Below are 18369 nucleotides of genomic sequence, written 5' to 3'. Positions count from 1 at the left end.
TTGGAAGACAGCTACCTGGCCAACCGACTAGAAGAGATCCATATTTACACCTATTTCCAAGAAAGGCAGTCCAATTGAATTTGGAAATTATCAAACAATATCATTAATATCACACACAAAAAAATCACAAGCAACCAATATTTTGCTGAAGATCATTCAAAAAAGGCTGCTGCAGTATATCAACGGGGAACTGCCAGAAATTCAGGCTGGATTCAGAAGAGGACGCCTTTGAATTATGGCGTTGATGAAGAATACTGAATATAACATGGACTGCCAAAAGAATGAACAAATCTGTCTTGGAAGAAGTACAATCAGAATGCTCCTTAGAAGCAAGGATGGTGAGACTATGTCTCACATACTTTGGACATGTTATCAGAACGGATCAGTCCCTGGAGAAGGACATCATGCTCTGTAAAAGTAGAGGGTCAGAGAAAAAGGGGAAGACTCTCAACGAGATGGACTGACACAGTGGCTTCAACAATTGGCTTAAGCGCAGCAACTTTTGTGAGCATGTTGCAGGACCAGGGAATGTTTCGTTCTGTTGTGCATAGGATTGGTACTCAGAATCGACTGGACGGCACCTAACAACAGCTTTTACACTATTTAAAATTCACACATAGAATCCTGGCCATAAATCAGGGAATTGGAGATGAGTGACATCTTCGCCTGGCACACAGTGTCAGTAAGTGTTAGCTAACAGCATTATCCACCACCTTGGCAGCTCGAGTCCACCAGTTGCTCCTTGGAAACCCTATGGGGCACTTCTACTCTGTCCTATAGGGTTATTGAGTTGTAATCCACTGGATGGCAATGGGCTGGTGTGGGTTTAGGCATTAGCAGTGTTTGGTGCCATGGTGGGAGGATGCAATAATATGGTGGGGGTGGGGAGTTGCAGGTTTCTTCAGGAGGCAGTTGTTTGCCTTTCCCTTGGCAGAGATTGTGGAGGTTAAGAAAACCTGGTGAAGCAGATGCCAGGGACATATGTTACCTAATTTGGTCAAAGAACAAAGAGCGTGATTAACATTTGGAAATTCTCAACTGCCCACTGGGATGGGGGCACTGACTGGAAGAGCAGAAACAGAGTATCATTTTGAATTTCAGAGCAGGTAGTATTACTGCCTCTTAACGGAACAGCATAGTGGAATCTTGGCTGTACCAGTTACTAGTGCTGTGTGGTGTAAGGTACTCCATGGCTTTGAGCCCGTTTCCTGATCTGTAAAATAATCTAATTTATAAGGTAAAAAAGGTAAACGTCTAATTTATAGGGCTATTGTGAGGGTGGAATAGAACAGAGTAGGAAGATGAAAATTAAAGTAAAAACTAATAATTTTCCTAATTCCAAAGACACTCCCAGGTTTTACTCATGCTTTACCAAGAATTCTCAAAACCTCAGTACAGTGTTCTAAAATGATTGTACTCTCTGCTCCCTCCCCGCCCCCATTTTGGCTACGGAGTGGATGGAAAGAAGAAGCACGTGTGGGGAGGACGGGGGCAAATTTAGCCCCCAGGACCCCTGGCCTCCTGGTACAGTGGGGCCTGTCATGGCGGCCCAGCGAAATCTTAGGTGATTTCAGATAGCAGAGCTGGAAGAATGGAAGGGTCTGGGGGTCGGCGTGGCCCAGACCCCTGCCCTGCCTGCGGTCTGCAAAGCAAGCTCAAAGGGAGCACAGGCTCAGCTTAGCTTGATCCCCGGCTCCAGCTGCACGGGGCTCGTCCTGACTTTGGGCTCAGCCGGGTGCTCCGGCGCCCACCTGGGGAGGCGGCGACCCGGCCTCCGGGGTCGGCAGCTGGAGGCCCCGGCGCGGGCCCCTCGGGACCGACGCCAGTGCAGCCACGCGCCCCGGGCCACGCGCGGGGCCGGCCGGGCGCTCGCGCACTCTCCTCCTCACCCCCTCCGCGCCTCGCCCGGCCGCCGGCGGCCCCCACCCACCGGCCGCTCCTCCCCTCTCCCCACCCTCCTCCTCCGCCCCCTCCCCTCCCCCGCCGCCTCGCAGACTGCTCGGCCGCGCGTCTGAGCCGCCCGGGCCCGGAGCGCCCGCGGCGAGGCCACCGCACCTGCCGAGCGCTCTGGCTGCCTGAGCTGCACCTCACTGCCCGCCGCTCGACTCCCTTCTCCCCCCGCGCCGGGTCTCCCATGAGGTCCGAGCCCCTCAGCCGGCGACAATGACTACTTCCCTGCAAGATGGGCAGAGCGCCGCGGGCAGGGCGGCTGCTCAGGATTCGCCGCTGGCGGTCCAGGTGTGCGGCGCTGGCCAGGGGAGGGGCGACGCCCGCGACCTGGCGCCAGCCCCGTGGTTGCATGCGCGGGCTCTCCTGCCCCCTCCGGATGGGACCCGCGGCTGTGCTGCAGACAGGTAGGCAGCCCTCCGAGGGCGCGGGGGAGTGTCCTGGGTTGGCAGCCGGCAAAGGGGTAGGAGGCGGTCCTAGGGGGTGAGCCATGTGCACAGTGCTGGGCCAAGTTTGTGAAAGTGTCTGAAGACAATTCCCTTTGAGCTGGCTCCTGCCGGATCAGCAGGACATTGCGATCTCACAGCGCCTTATAAATAGCATCACCGTTTCATTGAGAGCTCTTGGTCTCTCTTGCTTCTGCCTATCGGTGTGAATTAGGAGGCCAAGCTCCGGGTTGACTACCCCCTTTCCTTCTTCGTAGCCCTGAATTTTTTTTTTTAATTCTTTTTATTTTGTATTTTTTAAATAAAAATCGTAGCATGAATGAGTTCACCTCCCACATAGAGTCTTACAGCGACCTAGGGGAAGCAAAACGCTGGATTGACATTTGAGCAGCCTTGCTGTTCAGCAGCAAAGAATAGAGGCTTTAAAAGGTTTTCCCAATCTCCACAGCACTAAGTGCCTTTAGAGATCACAGTTTTGCACATACTTTAGGAAAGAAAAAAGACTTCAACAATTCAAAAATCTGCAGTCCTTTATATTCATAATTTAAATGGAACTTTTTTACCCCATATTTTCAAAGTGCTCCAACTTCACTAAAGTTAAAATTACTCTCCAGTGGACATTTATACTAGCAAGTTCTATTAGCTTACCTCCTCAAAAACACTACCTTGCTGTTTAGTACCTACAACCAAACCAAACCCAGTGCTGTTAAGTCGATTCCAACTCATAGCGACCCTATAGGACAGAGTAGAACTAACTGCCCCATAGAGTTTCCAAGGAGCGCCTGGTGGATTCGAGCTGCCGACCCTTTGGTTAGCAGCCTTAGCACTTAACCACTACGCCACCAGGGTTTCCTTAATACCTATAAGCACTTGAAAAATCAACAGACTGTGTGTGGGCAACATTGTGAATGAAATTTGAAGTGAGATGAACCATAGCTATAAATAAATCATAACTTCCAAAAGTGATTAATAAAATATCAGAGGAAAGAATTCACTAAATAAAACTTAAAGACTGTTGTCATGGCTGCATAGCAGTATTCCTCAGAATGATTTGTTTGCATTTATAATTGCACAGTTAATGTGTTTACAATTTAGGAAAATTATTGAATGTACTGGAAATGGAGCTTCCATATCTGGTGATTTTTTTTTTTAAAGGCAAAAAAAAAAAAGATAGCAATACTATAGAAGATTTTTTGTATCAATTAGCATATTTTAATTCGACCCAAAGAAAGTACTTTGCAGACCTTTTCTGTATAGTTTATATAACATTAGCGCTATACGTGTTGGCCTTAACACACTTTTTAATCCTGACAGTGATTATATTTTACATTCTGTTTTATGTAAATTACATCCTATGTTCTCTTGGTGTAGGAGAAAAAAGAAAGAACTTGATGTTCTGGAAATGCCATCTATTCCAAACCCTTTTCCTGAGCTGTGCTGTTCTCCATTTACATCTGTTTTGTCAGCAGGCCTGTTTCCCAAAGTAAATTCAAGGAAAAAACAGGTACGCATTTTGAAATTTTCTCATTCAAAAATCTTAGGAGTGTTAAAATCATACAGTCTTTAACAGTATTCACAAAGGATTAGTATGGCTTATGTTAAATCACTGTGTTGACTAGGACAGTTCTTTGGTGTTATTTTCCTCGATTTTCACATCCGTGTAATAAAACTCGCTGTTGAGTCGATTCCGACTCATAGTACAGAGTAGAGGACAGAGTAGAACCACTCCATGGGCTTTCCAAGGAGTGGCTGGTGGATTCCAACTGTTGACCTTTTGGTTAGCGGCCATAGCTCTTAACCACTGAGCCACCACGGCAGTGTTAAAATTTAACTTTTAGGATTCGGGGATGGGTTAAAAGAGAGAATATATATAAAATGGAATGCCTGGGAATTATTATTATTCACAGGGTAGGTGGGAGCATTATACATGATAAGAGACCACCAATTTTTAATTCAGCAATTGAAGAGGGGGTGGTGTTAGCGGGTGAGAAGGGGATTGGCTGATTCCTTTAATACCTTCACGTTAGGGTATCCACAGAAACAAAAACCGATAGATACACATAGAGAGAATAAAAGGAGAAAGAGAGAGAAAAAGATTGAAATTTATTTTAAGGAATTGGCTCATATGGTTGTGGGGGCTGGCAAATTCAAAATCCATAGGCCAGGCAACAGGCTGGATATTCTAGAAGTCTCTTGTCTGTAATTGGAGACCAGATGGTGGGCTAGAAACTCTGTCAGGATATCTATGTTAACAGTCTTGAGGCAGAATTTCTTCTCTAGGAAACCTCGGTTTTTGCTCTTAAGGCCTTCGACTGATTGGATGAGGCCCATGCACATTATCATGGGTAATCTCCTTTACTTAGAGTCAACTGCTCATAAATATTAATTATCTCAATAAAATACCTGCCTGGCAGCATCTAGATTAGTGTTTGACCAAACAGCTGGACACCATAGCCTAGCCATGTTGACACATAAAATCAACGATCCTAATCTTCGTTAATCTTTGACATTCTCAACCTAAGCCAACCTCACTTACTAAAGGAAAGTGATATAGTGAATCTGTAGCAATAAGTAATTGGAGTTTAGGACTGGGCATGTCTCCTTTATTTCAGTGAATTCCTCAGTTTGGAGATTTCTGACTACAAGAAAGCAAATGACTTGTAAATGATAGAAGATGGGCTTTATTTTTATGATTTCAGGTTTCTAGTTTGGACACTGACTTAACCAATTTAGATTTCTAAGGAAAAAAGGATCAAACAACTATGAGGAGCTGCATCATAATTATATATTTTGAGGAAAAAAAAAAAAGTGTATCCTAGAACGATCCATGTCTCAGTACGTGTTTTCTCAGCTTTGAGCTAGCAAAACAAAGAGGGACTTCACTAGGCGTATGCACCTTGTTGTTATCGAAGCAATGAATTTAAACAGCCAGATGCCTGTAGTGAGAAGGGGGTGATGAACACAGTGGAAAGACAGTGGATCATCTCCCTCTCCTTTACATCTATTGTTCTGTTTCTTTTTTCCGCAGCCTTACTACCTTCCTTGTGTGAGTTCATAGATGTGTGTTTATATTTTTAGAAATGAAGGAAATGCCCTAGGGAAAAATGAGTTCTTGATAATAAGCAATAATAGAGGCAGTAGGGAAGCATCACGTGGAATGTTGTGTTTTGAGGGAAATCTAATGTAGCAAGGTGTATAGACTATTTTGGGGGGATGTTGGTTGAAGTCTAATTGATGCATATGTTTTTGGATAAGGGTTGGAGAAAGGAGGAGTAAATATCCCAAGAACAGAGGTATGTTCTGCATCAGAGTCTGCAGTGGTGGAGGCAAGCCCTTAAATGGGTGGGACTATGATTTTGGATAGAGGTGTGGACAATGGGGAGATTTGCTCGAGAGCTTTGTTATCAGGGTGAGGTTAAGAGTTAGATCCCAAGGACCAATCAGCCGGGGTAAAACATCCAAGCTCTTTGAGAGTTTGACTCTGAGTTAGGGTATGAGATGGGAATAGAATGATAGATTTGACTGTGTGCAGTGGTGTTGGAGAAAATCAGTTCTCGATTGTCCATGTGACCCAGAATAGGCAAAGGAAATGTCAGATAAGGACACAATAGTTATTTGGGGAATTTAATAGATTATTCCATGTTTATGAAGGGCGTGCTATGTTCCTTGCACCATCCTAGGTGCTGAGGCATTGAGCTAACCAAAGATGCCATCTGAGGGGTTTTTACCCAAAGCAGGGCTTTGATTTGGAGTTGGGTTGGGGGAAAATGATGAAGGGGGAAAGAAGAGTAGGAGGAGAGAGGTCTAGGCTGACTCTCACTTTAATTTGGTGAATGGACACTGTGACAATGTCATGTCCAAGTGACTTTTCATGGGGCAGAGCTTGTTTTGAGATGAGACAGAGAATAGGTGTTGGTATGCACGTGTCAGTAGAGGAAGAAAATAGAGAAAGAGAGTGGATGAGGTGTCAGGGTAAGGCAGGGTAACTTCTAAGGGTAGAGAATCTCCTTAGAGTAACACATCTTATCTTGGGGAGTGGCAACATGTCTTCAGGTCATGTTAAGCAAATGGGTAAAATGGGAAAAGCATGATATTATTGCCTCCGAACAGGTCTCCTGCTCTGGCCTCGTGTTCTGGTTCCACAGTGACCTTCTCAAGAGAGCGGTGCTCCCACACAGCCAGCCTTACTGTTCCATGAGCGGCAAGCTCTGTCTTGCCTCCTGGGGACCAATCCTGGAGGAGTGTTTCTAACCTTAGAAGGCCTGTTCCTGCTGAATCCTTCCTTGGCCTAAGGGCTGGAGTCTCTATGAAGAGAAGGGTGTTCCAAAGTTGGAGAGGAGGAAGTTTTAAAATTCTTTTATGTTTCCTTTAACCCGCACCTTGAGATTCCATTGAGAACTGATCCTTTTGTTCTTACTCCTTTGTACATACACATTCGCTTCTTTGGGCCCAGTGAGGCTTTGATAATTGACAACTCTGTCAGTAATTTCCCCAAGCCTAGTATCTTTTTGACACAGATTATCTTCTTAAAAGATGGTATTTCTGGCCAAATTATCCTGGCCTTCAGCTGAGATGACTGTATGTAATGGGTTCTACTGAATATTACTTAAGGTTAAAACATTATAGGAGAAGATGTCTCTTTTCTTCATATTCTCGCTTTCATTTTTGTTCGTATATCCATTCCATTCGTTTTAGCAATTCTTTCTTTGCTCTAGAAAAAGTGAGGAATGGCATTTGTTATTTACAAGTAAGTTACCAGAAAGTTTGAAAGACTGCTGACTAGAAATGCTAAATTTCACCTGGCCTTTTAAAACCACAGTCAAAAATAATTTTATAGGCCATAAATATTTTTTTACAATTGGAGATGGCTACATAATGCATGAGTGGTAAAGTGCATTGAAGCCACAAATAGGATATGCTTTAGCTCTTTTGGTAAATAAAATGCCCAAGCATACAATACCGTAGGCTTTCAGTATTTTTATTTTAAAATAAGAGCTAGAGTGAGATAGAAACTAGATTCTTTTCTCTCAATTCTTCTTTTTATAATGCTGGCCAGATCTATTTTTTAGAAATAGCTCTTTGTGTTTACCAATAAAGCAGATTTAAAGTATACCTTTCTTCGTATAGATGGTTCAGAAAAGTTACTTATAATTTCAGTTTTGTATTTCAAGTGACTTACCTTGAATTTAATGAATCTTGATTCTTTTTTTTTTTTTCTAATTTCTGATTCAAATTAATCAGGAAATAATTTCTTAGCAATGAACTGTGAAAACCTGTTATTTGAAGAATGGATAAGAGTAAGAGACCTTTATCCATTGTGGCAGATTTAGTTCTTATATCAAGCTCATCTACCCGTAGGTAATTTTTGTGCTTGGCAAACGCTTGTGCAGTAAATGCTTCCCAAGACTATGTGGTATATCTAATTCAGAATAAACTCTCTGAAGGTTTTAAAGATAAAGAACTTACGAAGAACTGGGCATTGTGGAATGTTTGAGCTACAAGAGATCTCTGAGATCATGTAGTCTAATAGTCTTCTTTTACAGATGAGTAAATTGAGTTTAGGAGTCTCTGGGTAGCATGAACAGTGAAATACTCAGCTACCAACCCAAAGGCTAGTGGTTTGAACTTACCAAGAGGTGCCTTGTAAGAAAGGCTTGGTAATCTGCTTTGAGAGGCCATAGCCATGAAAGCCCTGTGGAGCAGTTCTACTCTGCAACTCATGGGGTTGCCATGAGTGGAATTAATTGCACAGCAACTGGTTTGGTTTTGATTTTGGTTAAATTTGGTCAAAGAAATGCTATGTGGCTGACGGAAAGGTACAATTTCAAAAGAAACTGAGAACCATGAGAGTAGTACAGGTAGTAAACTTACGTTAGTGTTGTTAGTTACAACTCTGCCTGTAATACAGGAAGAGCAGGGTGACATTTGTTAATGTTCATCTCAGGACCTGGAGTTTCTTATTCTTTTTCCTTCCTCAGATATAACTGTCACTTCGTGTTTTTTCTTCTAGTTTTCTTCTCCTAAAATTGATATGGAAATATGTTAAATAATTGGTTATAACATTCAGTAGGATTTATTTGTATTATTAATGACTAGTTTTTATATATAGTTTACGGCCCATAGGATGTTGTTATCTCACACCACCACCAGGAAGTGGGTCTGCCATCCCCATTTTAAGTTTTGAAAAAGGAAATGCAAAACTGGACGTGATTTTCCAGTGGTTCCACAGTTTAAATAAAGGGAGATCTAAGAGAATATCTTGTTTGAATAGGCTTTGCCCTTAACTATGCTGTTTCTAATCTATTCTCTGTTGAATTAAGCCTTTTCATATATCTCTCAGAAAAATAAAACAATCCTTCAGATAGTTAAGAAATTACTTCTTAATATGTTTAGGCTTTGATCTCTTTTTCCTCTTGCATGTCAGAGACTATTAAAGGATAAGTAGATTTCTTTCCCCAAATTAAAGGGCCTCTGATGTCATTCCTTTGTGATGTCAGTAATTATCTCAATTTGTACAGTGATGGGACCTGTATGTGTGGTCCTGTAGGAATCTTATGTGGCTGCTACATTTACTCAACTCTCATATACTCATTTCTCTCATATACACAGAAGTAGAAAGAAGTAAACCGTAGTCCCATACATCATTACATAGGCTCAGCAGTTATCAAGATTTTGGCTCATTTGCTTCATCTATTTCATTTTTCTCTATTTACTTTGCTAAAGTATTTTAAAGCAAATCTGGGATTCCTATTATTGCATTTTGCTTATTTTTCTATACATCTCTGAAATATACATTTTCTTATATAACCACAATGCCATTATTCACTTAACAAAAATAGCAGTAATTCCTTGATATCATCTAAAACCATCCATAATTGAATTTTCTTAGTTGGAATGACACATGAAACCCTCAAATTACAAACTAGTTATGTTTCAAAAGTCTGCAGATGAATTCTTTGGAAGTTGGAATTCATTTTCATGTGGAAACAACAACATATATTGTATTTACACCCCCCCCCCAAAGCTACTTCACACAATCCCATTTAATGTAAAATGAAACACAAACAGCATAAATGTGCAGAACGCATAATAGAAACAATGCTTGCTCCTATTCGGGTTTCAGACAAATATATCTTTTCAACAGCAGTTTGCTACTTTTGAATGCTGACTTGGTGAATATCAGGTTTTTTGAAGAAGAATTTGAAAGTAGATGGATCTTTGTAGCAATGTTGAAGCAGGCCTTAGAACAATGCTTCTGAAAATGTGATCACTGAGCCACCTTACTCCGAATCAACGGGGATGCTTCTAAAAATACAGATACTTGGGGCTCCCGTAAAACCCAGTGCACAGTGATCTCCTGGGGAAGGGCACAAGAATTTAACTTATTTTTTATTTCTCTTTGACATATATACAAAATCATTGCTACTCTTATTATCTGCCACTTTTAGGCTCTGGGGAATTCTGACCTTCCAAATTGTAGACAGTTTCATTTAGTTGATAAAAGAAGGACATATTACAAACGGACTTTAGTTGGTATTTTAGCCAGATATTGATTGTTTGGTGGAAACACAGCCTCACATGAACTAGCCTAAAAGGTTATGTTATAGTACCTGAAGGACAAAAGTTCACTGGTCTCATGAGAGATTGGAATTGGGAACTAGAAAGTCAGCAAAAATCAAGGCAGTCATTTTCTCTCTTCTCTCTCTTTTGTTTTCCCACAAGCACACTACAAAGGTGCTGCTTCTCCTTGCAAATTTGCTTCATTCTCCAACATTTCTCTGCAGGCTTGGTTATCTTGATTGTGTGTTTGCACCAAATGGCTGTACCTGGTTTTCTTCCTGTTAGTAGTTCAGTAGTGGGTAAACTAAATCTATAACTGGAGAGAGAGATTTATATTAGCCCAGTGTGCCTGGCTCTTATTCACCCAGCTGTAGCCAAGGGGACAGAGGGTTCTGGGTCACTGCATACTCAGCAAGGGTTGTGGAGCAGATTCTCTGAGAAGGAGGTGCAGGGTAGCTAGGTAAGGTATATGGAGGCTGGAGGAAATGATGGCCATCCAGTGCCCTAGGGGGGGAAAAAAAAAAGAGTGCAGACAAAAACCAAGAGAGCACAGAAGCAGATTCTTGTCATATGCATCTGATATGTAATGATCCATCAATTGGTTTGGCTGGCTAAGCCTTTCCAGTTCAGAATGTCCAGTTCCTTTGCCTCAACTCATTTAATTTACTGGAAGCATGTTTACCAGACAGTTGTTTCAGATGATACAACGCTTCAGTGATGGTCATCTTCCTTGGCTGTTGTTTAGAGCTTGTATCTTAGTGAGGTCTCTTAGCTTCTCAAGGGAGCAGCTGCCAACTCGGGATCCTCTCTATACCTCATGCTAGCTCACTTCCATATGTAGCAGAAGACAACTGTCTCTTCCTATTTTAAAAAACTTAAATTTCCCAGCAAATCCTCTATTTGCCAAGATTTTATGTCCAATTTGAAAGTTGCCTCTAATTTTTGGTTAATGTGGAGAGTACATTTGCAGCACAAACTTTTATCTATAATTTGGGTTTTATTTTTCATGTCTTTGAAAGCTCAGCTTCTGGTTTGTTTTTCCCCTAGAAGTATATATTATGTTCTATCGCGAGAGGGAAAATTGGAGTCATCCCTGGTTCAATATAAATGTGGATCTTAATTAACAAAAGAGTTCTCTAGTCTTCTGGATATTCCTTTGAAAAATGTGGGCTCACATGAAATAGTTGTAAATTTGATTGCATTTGCACGCTAGAAAAAGGTCAAGAGAGAACCTCCTAAGTAGCCACAAACCTTTGCTCTGTGGTGAGGGAGTAGGAGCAGGCAATTCAGAATCAATTTAGAGGAGAAATGGGAGAACTGAGATAGAGAAAATGTCCTTTATTTCTTGCCCTTTCCCTTGGTCCTGCTCATTTAATTTTTTTTCAAAGCCACAGAGAATATAAACACAAATAGAAGGTTTGAAATCTATTCTGCACCAATTTACAAATGATTGCATTCCAAAAGATTATTAATACATTGGCCAGTTATTCATGTATGTTTTTCCATAGACTTATTGTTATATGTGCTGGTTGAGTTCTCAGACTACTCTGAAAAAGCTTTTTTTTTTTTTAAACCCACATTAGAGCCAAAGAATAGTACACTAACATCCAGAGCACCATTTTTAATATTGTTTCTATGGAAATATGTGAGTCGGTTTGATATTATTGAAAAATACAGACTGGGAATCAGCAGACTTACTTTTTTAATATGGTCCTGTTAGTGATTACTGATGTGACAAGAGCGTGTTGCCCACACTTTTTGGGCCTTAGAGCTCAACAGTTTTATTCCATTCCTAGAGCAAGTGGTTCTATGGCTTCTGAAGCACTAATGACTCCCGTGCAGTAGCTCGAGGAGTGTTGGGAGACTTCTTTGGTTGTGTTGGCCCCAGAAGTTCCCTCTCAGCTTCCATTCAAATCTTTCCACGTGATTATCACACACCGCATTCAATAAAGAGCTCGTGTGGGGTACCATAGGGCGTGGGGCCTAAAGCCCACTTTCCTGAAAATGATGGGGGCAGGAAGGTCTGGTTAAACTAAAAATTTTGCATCAAAGCAAAGATCCAAATATTAGAAAGAGGATCAGAAAAGGTACCAAATCAGGGAGGGATTAGGTGGTTGGTAAGTTGAAATACAGAACCAAGTATTTAAACTTAAAATTAAGGATATGAGATTAGATGTGAACATTTGAGGCTGGCATGGGTCCAATATGCATTTGACTTTGCTTGGTTTACGGGGTCCGAGGTGGTCACAGTCTTAAGTCCTTTTCTAAATTGCTCTTGCACCACCCTCAAGTTGGTATTTGTCTTCCTATTAGAAAAACCACCCATTTGATTGTTCAAGCCAAAAACCAAGGAAACCATTCTGTTTCAAGTTTTGCTACTTCTACCAGAAAAATATGTATGAACCTCTCAAGTTTTCTCCATCGTCACTGCTGCCATCCTAATTTAAGACATCCTCCCTCTCACTTACAGGAGCTTCATAAATGTCCTCCATGCTTCTGTTTAGCCTGTCTTGGTTCGTTTTCCATACAGTTGTTACAATGAGCTTTTAGAAATGTAGATCAGATGATATTACTCCCTGGTTGCAGAATTTCTCATAGCTTAGAATAAATGCAGACTACCTCATTTTGTCTACAGGACTCTGCATGGTTTGGCCCTTCATACCTCTTAAACCTCATCTGCATTCTACCCTGAGTTCCTTATACTCCAGCTACAGTGGAGGAGAGGTCCTATATGTTTGAGAACTTGACAAGCTCTTTCCTACCTTAGAGTCTTTGGCTTCACTGCTTTCTGCACCTGGAACCTCTTTCACTGGCTCCTTACATAGCTGACTCATCCTTATTCTTCAGGTCTTAATCAAGCTCCTCCACCCATTTTTTTTTTTTTTTTTCCTCCCATCGTATTGCCTGGTTTATTTCCTTGACTTATCATAACCTGAATTGCCTACTTTATTTGATTAGTCTAATTACTTATTGCTTTTATCTCCAAATATAATATCTTGATTTTTGTGTTCACAGAAATACCCTTGGAGTCTTGCCCAGATATTGAAAGAATGAATGAATAAATAAATTACTGAAGATAGTTAAAACCAATTTTATCAGATTTTGTTGACATGTTTATTCTAATCATGATTAATCATCTTCCTCATCTTCATCAAACTTTAAAAAAATATTTTCTAATTCTATTAAAAATTCTGTTGTGCATGTACCCCGATGGTGCAAGCAGTTTGCTCTCGGCTCCTAACCTAAAGGTTGGCAGTTGAATCCACCCAGAAGCGCGGCAGAACGAAGGTCTGCTGATCTACTTTTGTAAGATTATAGCGATTGAAAACTCTGTGGAGAATGGTTCTATTCTGAAACATGTGGGATTGCCATGTGTCGAAATCGACTTGGCAGTAACTGCTTGTTTTTTTAGTATACACACATGTATAGTAAAATGTACACATATACTAGGCTGCCGAACCAAGTGGATTTTAGCAGTATATACATTTTGCTTTACATTTTATTGTTGTTGTTAGCTGCTGTTGTGTTGGCTCTGACTCGTGGCAACCCCATGTACAACAGAGCAAATCATTGCCATCCTCATGATCCTTAGTACACTCAAGTCCGTTATTATGGCAACTGTGTATTTTGAGTGCATTCTAACCTAATGGGTTCATCTTCCAGCACTATATCCCGGACCCAGTGCCGTCGAGTCGATTCCGACTCATAGCGACCCTATAGGGCAGAGTAGAACGGCCCCATAGAGTTTCCAAGGAGTGCCTGGTGGATTTGAACTGCCAACCCTTTGGTTCGCAGCCATAGCACTATATCAGACACTATTTTATTGTGATCCATAGGGTTTTCATTGGCAAATTTTTGGAAGCAGATCTCCAGGCCTTCTTCCTAGTTTGTCTTAGTCTAGAAGCTCCTCTGAAACCTGTCCACCTGCTGGTATTTGAAACATTGGTGTTGTAGCTTCCAGTATCACAGCAACACACAACCTACTACAGCACAACAGGCTGACAGATGGGTGGTGGTTCATTCCATATATAGGAAAGTTTTATCGTGTGTAATGAACTGAGATATTTCTGATTTTATAAGTTAGTTTTTATTAATGGGTAAATGTAAATTAATAAGTGTAAAAAGCTCAGTGGAGTGCATACTTTCTTCCAGTTTATTCTGTGTTACAAAAATCCATACATATAGAAAAAAATGGAAATATCAGTTGGGCTTATAATATGAGGTTTTCAGGGCAAGGGGTAGGTGCTATCAGTGTTTTAATTGTCAAATATTAATTTAACTGGTAAATAATTGAGGCCAGTGCTCATCATGTGGACATCGGGAGACATGTACCCCTTTCCAAGGGGAATAAAAAGGTCAGTTTCCAGACCCTTGTTGTCCATATGTACTTGTCCCTAAAACTTATCTTTCTGAGAACCCACCTGAGTTCACAATAATCCCTCTCACCTGGTGCTTTACCCTGGAGCGTATAAACCTCCAGGACATCACACACAGACAGGGAAAGTGTCCTTTAATGATTAATCAAAGCACTATGAATCAGAAGGGGTTCCTGTTTTTTTGTTTGTTTTGTTTTTGTAAGTCTTAAACATATTTCTGTTAAGGGTGAGCCATGGTTAGAAATGAGGATTTAGGCCAGTGTTGAGATGTTCTGAATTCAGACACGTGAGGACAAGATGGGAGTAACGACAATTTTCATTTATCGTCTGCGTGTTTTTCCATCTCCTGACCGCTGTCAGAGAGTACATCACTCTTGAGAGAGAATTCTCTAAGAACAAAACAAAAAATGCGTCAGTGAGAAATAGTAAATGCTGAAAACAGACATTTGTCATGTTTTTAAATCTGTTTTCTACTGTTCTCAATACTTATTTGTAGGACGTGTCAATAGCCGAAAGGAAATGTGCCTACAAATACCTGATGTGATATAGGTTAGTACTACAGGTGAGGTTCCCTGGAAAACAGAGATTTGCCTGTAGGAGGTTTACTAGGAGAGCTTTTGGAAAGGATACGTGTGGGACCGGACAGAGGAGAGGTTGGGCTACAATGATCATATCTGATTCCACAGGAGCTCTGGAGCCAGTGTTGCCCAGCAGAATTAGGGCAAAGAGGCTGAGCCTTTCTACCTCTGCAGCCATCAGTCACTGGATGCTGGCTGCCCGGAAAGGGCCTGACCTCGGGCATGGTGGTTCTTCTCAGCTGAGGCAAGAAGGAAGGACTTAGGCACAAATTCTCCAGTGACTGATGCTCCTCACAGCTGGTAGAATGAGTGGTTTAGTCCTGAAGGGGTTTGGGTGGTGAGCCACAGTATCAACTAGAGTTAGCGACTGATTCTTCTAAATACAACAGAAATCCTTTCTGGGACTACACAAATTTTTGACATAAATTGGATAAAACTTAAGGATAAAACTTTGACGTGATTTCTTTCAGACTTTGTGTATGCTATTCAATGTTGTGGTTAAAACCTGTTTTTATCAAATCATATCATGAGATATTCCAATTTCAGTCACTTCTTAACCTGTTTCATTATAAAATATTTAAAGATTTTCCACTTGCTACTAATAAAAAAAATAAAATTATATGGCAGCTGCTGGACTAATTTTTGCTAAATGTATATCATTTGCTTTTTTTTTTTTCATTTTTTAAAATAATACTGTGTTTTTGGTGAGGGTTTACACAGTAGCTTAGGTTAACATTCAGCAGTTTCTACACAGATTGGTCAGTTACAGTCTTCACAATATGTGAACATTCTCATTACTTTCATTCTGGTTTTTCCTTTTCCATTAATCTAGTTTCCCTGCTCCCTTTGTTTTAAAGTAATTGTTAACCGTTTGATCTCATATAGGTGATTTTTTTTTTTTTAAATGAACACAGTGCTTATAGATGATATTATTTTTTTAGCCAATTTGTTATTTAGCTACAAGGTTTGAAGCGTGTCTCAGGGCAGTAGCCTTGGAGAGTCCTCCAGTCTCAACCAGTTCAGTTGGTCTGATTTTTTTTTTTTTTTTTTTTTAGTAATTTGAGGTTCTGTTTTACAGTTTTCTCCCATCGAATCACCATCCATCTATTGTGGCCCTGATTAGAGCGGCTGGTACCTGGGTACCATCTAATTCTTCTGGGTGCAGGGTAGATGAGGCTGTGGTTCCTGTAGACTGTTAGTCCTGTAGACTACTTTCCTCTCTTATATACTATTCACTTTTGTTAAAAACATAAAAGTCTGATTATGATCAGCACTACAGTAATGTAGCAGTTTCTAAATTTATACTTTAGACTTGATTTTTATTTAATTATACCCAAAGGCTGAAGATCAGAGTTAGAAATGTTCACTCGTATAATTACCCAAGGAATTTCATGCCTTTTGGCATACTCCTTAGTTCGTATTTCCTAGTATTTTTACAAATTAATGAGAAATAGGTTATCTATATAATAGCTAATATTTTTAACATTATTAAAAAAAAAAAAAAACATTGCTGTCAAGTTGATTCCAACTCCTGGCGACCCTGTAGGACAGAGTAGAACTGCCCCTGGTGGATTCGAACTGCTGACCTTTTGGCTAGCAGCTGTAGCTCTTAACCACGATGCCACCAGGGTTTCCTTTTAACATTGTTAATGAATACATTATCGCAGTTCTATATTGCTTTAATTTTAACTACTTTGTTATTTCTTTTATAAGATATAATCTGTAATTTATTTTTCAGTGTTTTTATAATTTTTTTTCTTGAAGCGCACATTGATACTTCTATTTGAATTGAAAAGTAAAGTTGGACTTACCTGATAAAATGTAAGTCGACTTGGCTGACTGATTTGAGAGACAGGACTGACTTTTCCAATTATGTAGTTGACATTTTCCTTAACTTGAATGAACTAAATCTGCATCTCTAAAATTTTGAGGAAAATATATTTAAAAAACACTGTAAGACAAAAACATTTCATTAAAAAATTTGGAAAGAAGTCATGCAAAAGCTTTACCTTTATGTTGGTTCAGCAAAGGTATGACAAAATTAACATTTTTCCCAAAATTTTCTGACTATATTAGTTTGAACAAAATGCATCTAAGTGAAAGAGTCGTAGATAATTAATGGTAAGGCCTTGTTGATAAACTATCCAGAAATTGAGACAGTAAATGAATCTGATTGGGTAACAAATCTTTTTCAAGACAGACTGTTCGCGATTCTTTGTTTTCAGTCTCATTATTAAAAAAAAAAAAGTCAGAAAAACAAAAACCAGTTGTCTTCGGGTTGATCCCAACTCATGTTAACCCCATGTGTGGTGTCGCAGTAGAACTGTGCTCCACAGGGTTTCAGTGGCTGATTTTTCGGAAGTAGATTCTTTTGAGGCGTCTCTGGATAGACTTGGAACTTCCAATTGTTTGGTTAGCATCCAAGCACGATAACTGTTTGCAACACCCAGGGACTCCCTGTCTCATCATAGGAGGCTCTAATTGACGTAGCATATGGTGGATCATTAAGAATGATACTAACTCAGATGGATTTCAGAGATCGCCATTGCCTTCCACCACCTCAGCACTCCCTCTCCTCACTTACCAGCTTAATTTTCCTGCCTAGCACTTATCATCATCTCACATATGACATGTTCATGCATCTATGAGCTTATTCTCTGCCTTTTCCAACTAGAAGATAAGCTCTGTGTGGGTAGGGTCTTGGTTTTGTATACAGCTCAGTCTCCAGCAGGTGGAACAATGCCTAGCACTTAATAGGCCTCCTGTAAATTTTTGCCGAATGAATAAATGCATGGAAAAGGAGCAGAAAAGTGCTCCTTTGTTGTTATTAGGGGAAGGAATGAGGGAATATTTGGGGACATGCTGACAGTTTAAAATAAATATTATAAAATTTGTAAGGAAACTTAGGAAGGTAAAATTAAGTTTAGTTACCCCGAGAGGGTCTGATACTGTCAGATATTAAAAGAGATCCCAGTCAGGATAAACATTTGAACATTGATTTACCACCATTAGCACATTCTACATTTGAGTTACCCTTTCTCAGAGTAAGTTCTGTTTTTTTTTTTTTGTTTCTTTGGTTCTCTTGTGAGTGTTTTCAGTCTTACCAGTACATGTGTGCTAATTAAAAAGCACATATACTTTATGAGGGCCGAGTCCTTTAAAAGCTTTTCAGATCAACCCACATTCACAGTAGAAGATTACTTCCATTCTTGGGAATGGTGACATATGCGTGTGAAGCACAGTATTCAGATGAAAGGGGTACTTTGGTATTATTTAACAGTGTATTGGCAAGGCTCTGGCCAGGATCTAGTTTCTCTTTAGAGACATTTTGCATTATATTATTACAGTACTCTTACTGTGCTGTGCCAAGGAAATTAAGATCAGCTGGAACAGTCTGTAGGTCATTGACTTGGAATCTTAGGGCACTGGGAACTTGATGTTTTGTTTTAATGACCTCATTTA

General features: G+C 40.4%; 1 protein-coding gene and 1 long non-coding RNA gene across 4 annotated transcripts in view; one reads left to right on the top strand and one right to left on the bottom strand.

The window, feature by feature from the left end:
- Nucleotides 1-2472, bottom strand: part of LOC126077732 (uncharacterized) — a 60358-nt gene extending 57886 nt beyond the window's left edge. For both annotated transcript variants that reach the window (XR_007517839.1, XR_007517840.1), the window contains exon 1: nucleotides 2056-2472. This is a non-coding gene — a long non-coding RNA (uncharacterized LOC126077732). The remainder of the gene's footprint in view (nucleotides 1-2055) is intronic.
- GRB14 (growth factor receptor bound protein 14) overlaps nucleotides 1984-18369 on the top strand; it is a 135263-nt gene continuing 118877 nt past the window's right edge. For both annotated transcript variants that reach the window (XM_049887320.1, XM_049887321.1), the window contains exons 1-2: nucleotides 1984-2354; nucleotides 3765-3897. In XM_049887320.1, coding sequence (XP_049743277.1) covers nucleotides 2164-2354; nucleotides 3765-3897 — 324 coding nt within the window. In that variant the 5' untranslated portion in view covers nucleotides 1984-2163. The remainder of the gene's footprint in view (nucleotides 2355-3764; nucleotides 3898-18369) is intronic.

The sequence above is a fragment of the Elephas maximus genome, chromosome 6 (assembly GCF_024166365.1).
Source record: "Elephas maximus indicus isolate mEleMax1 chromosome 6, mEleMax1 primary haplotype, whole genome shotgun sequence".
NCBI classification, from domain to species: Eukaryota; Metazoa; Chordata; class Mammalia; order Proboscidea; family Elephantidae; genus Elephas; species Elephas maximus.
The sequence above is the reverse complement of the archived record's forward strand: the minus strand, read 5'-3'. Positions and strand labels throughout refer to the sequence as shown.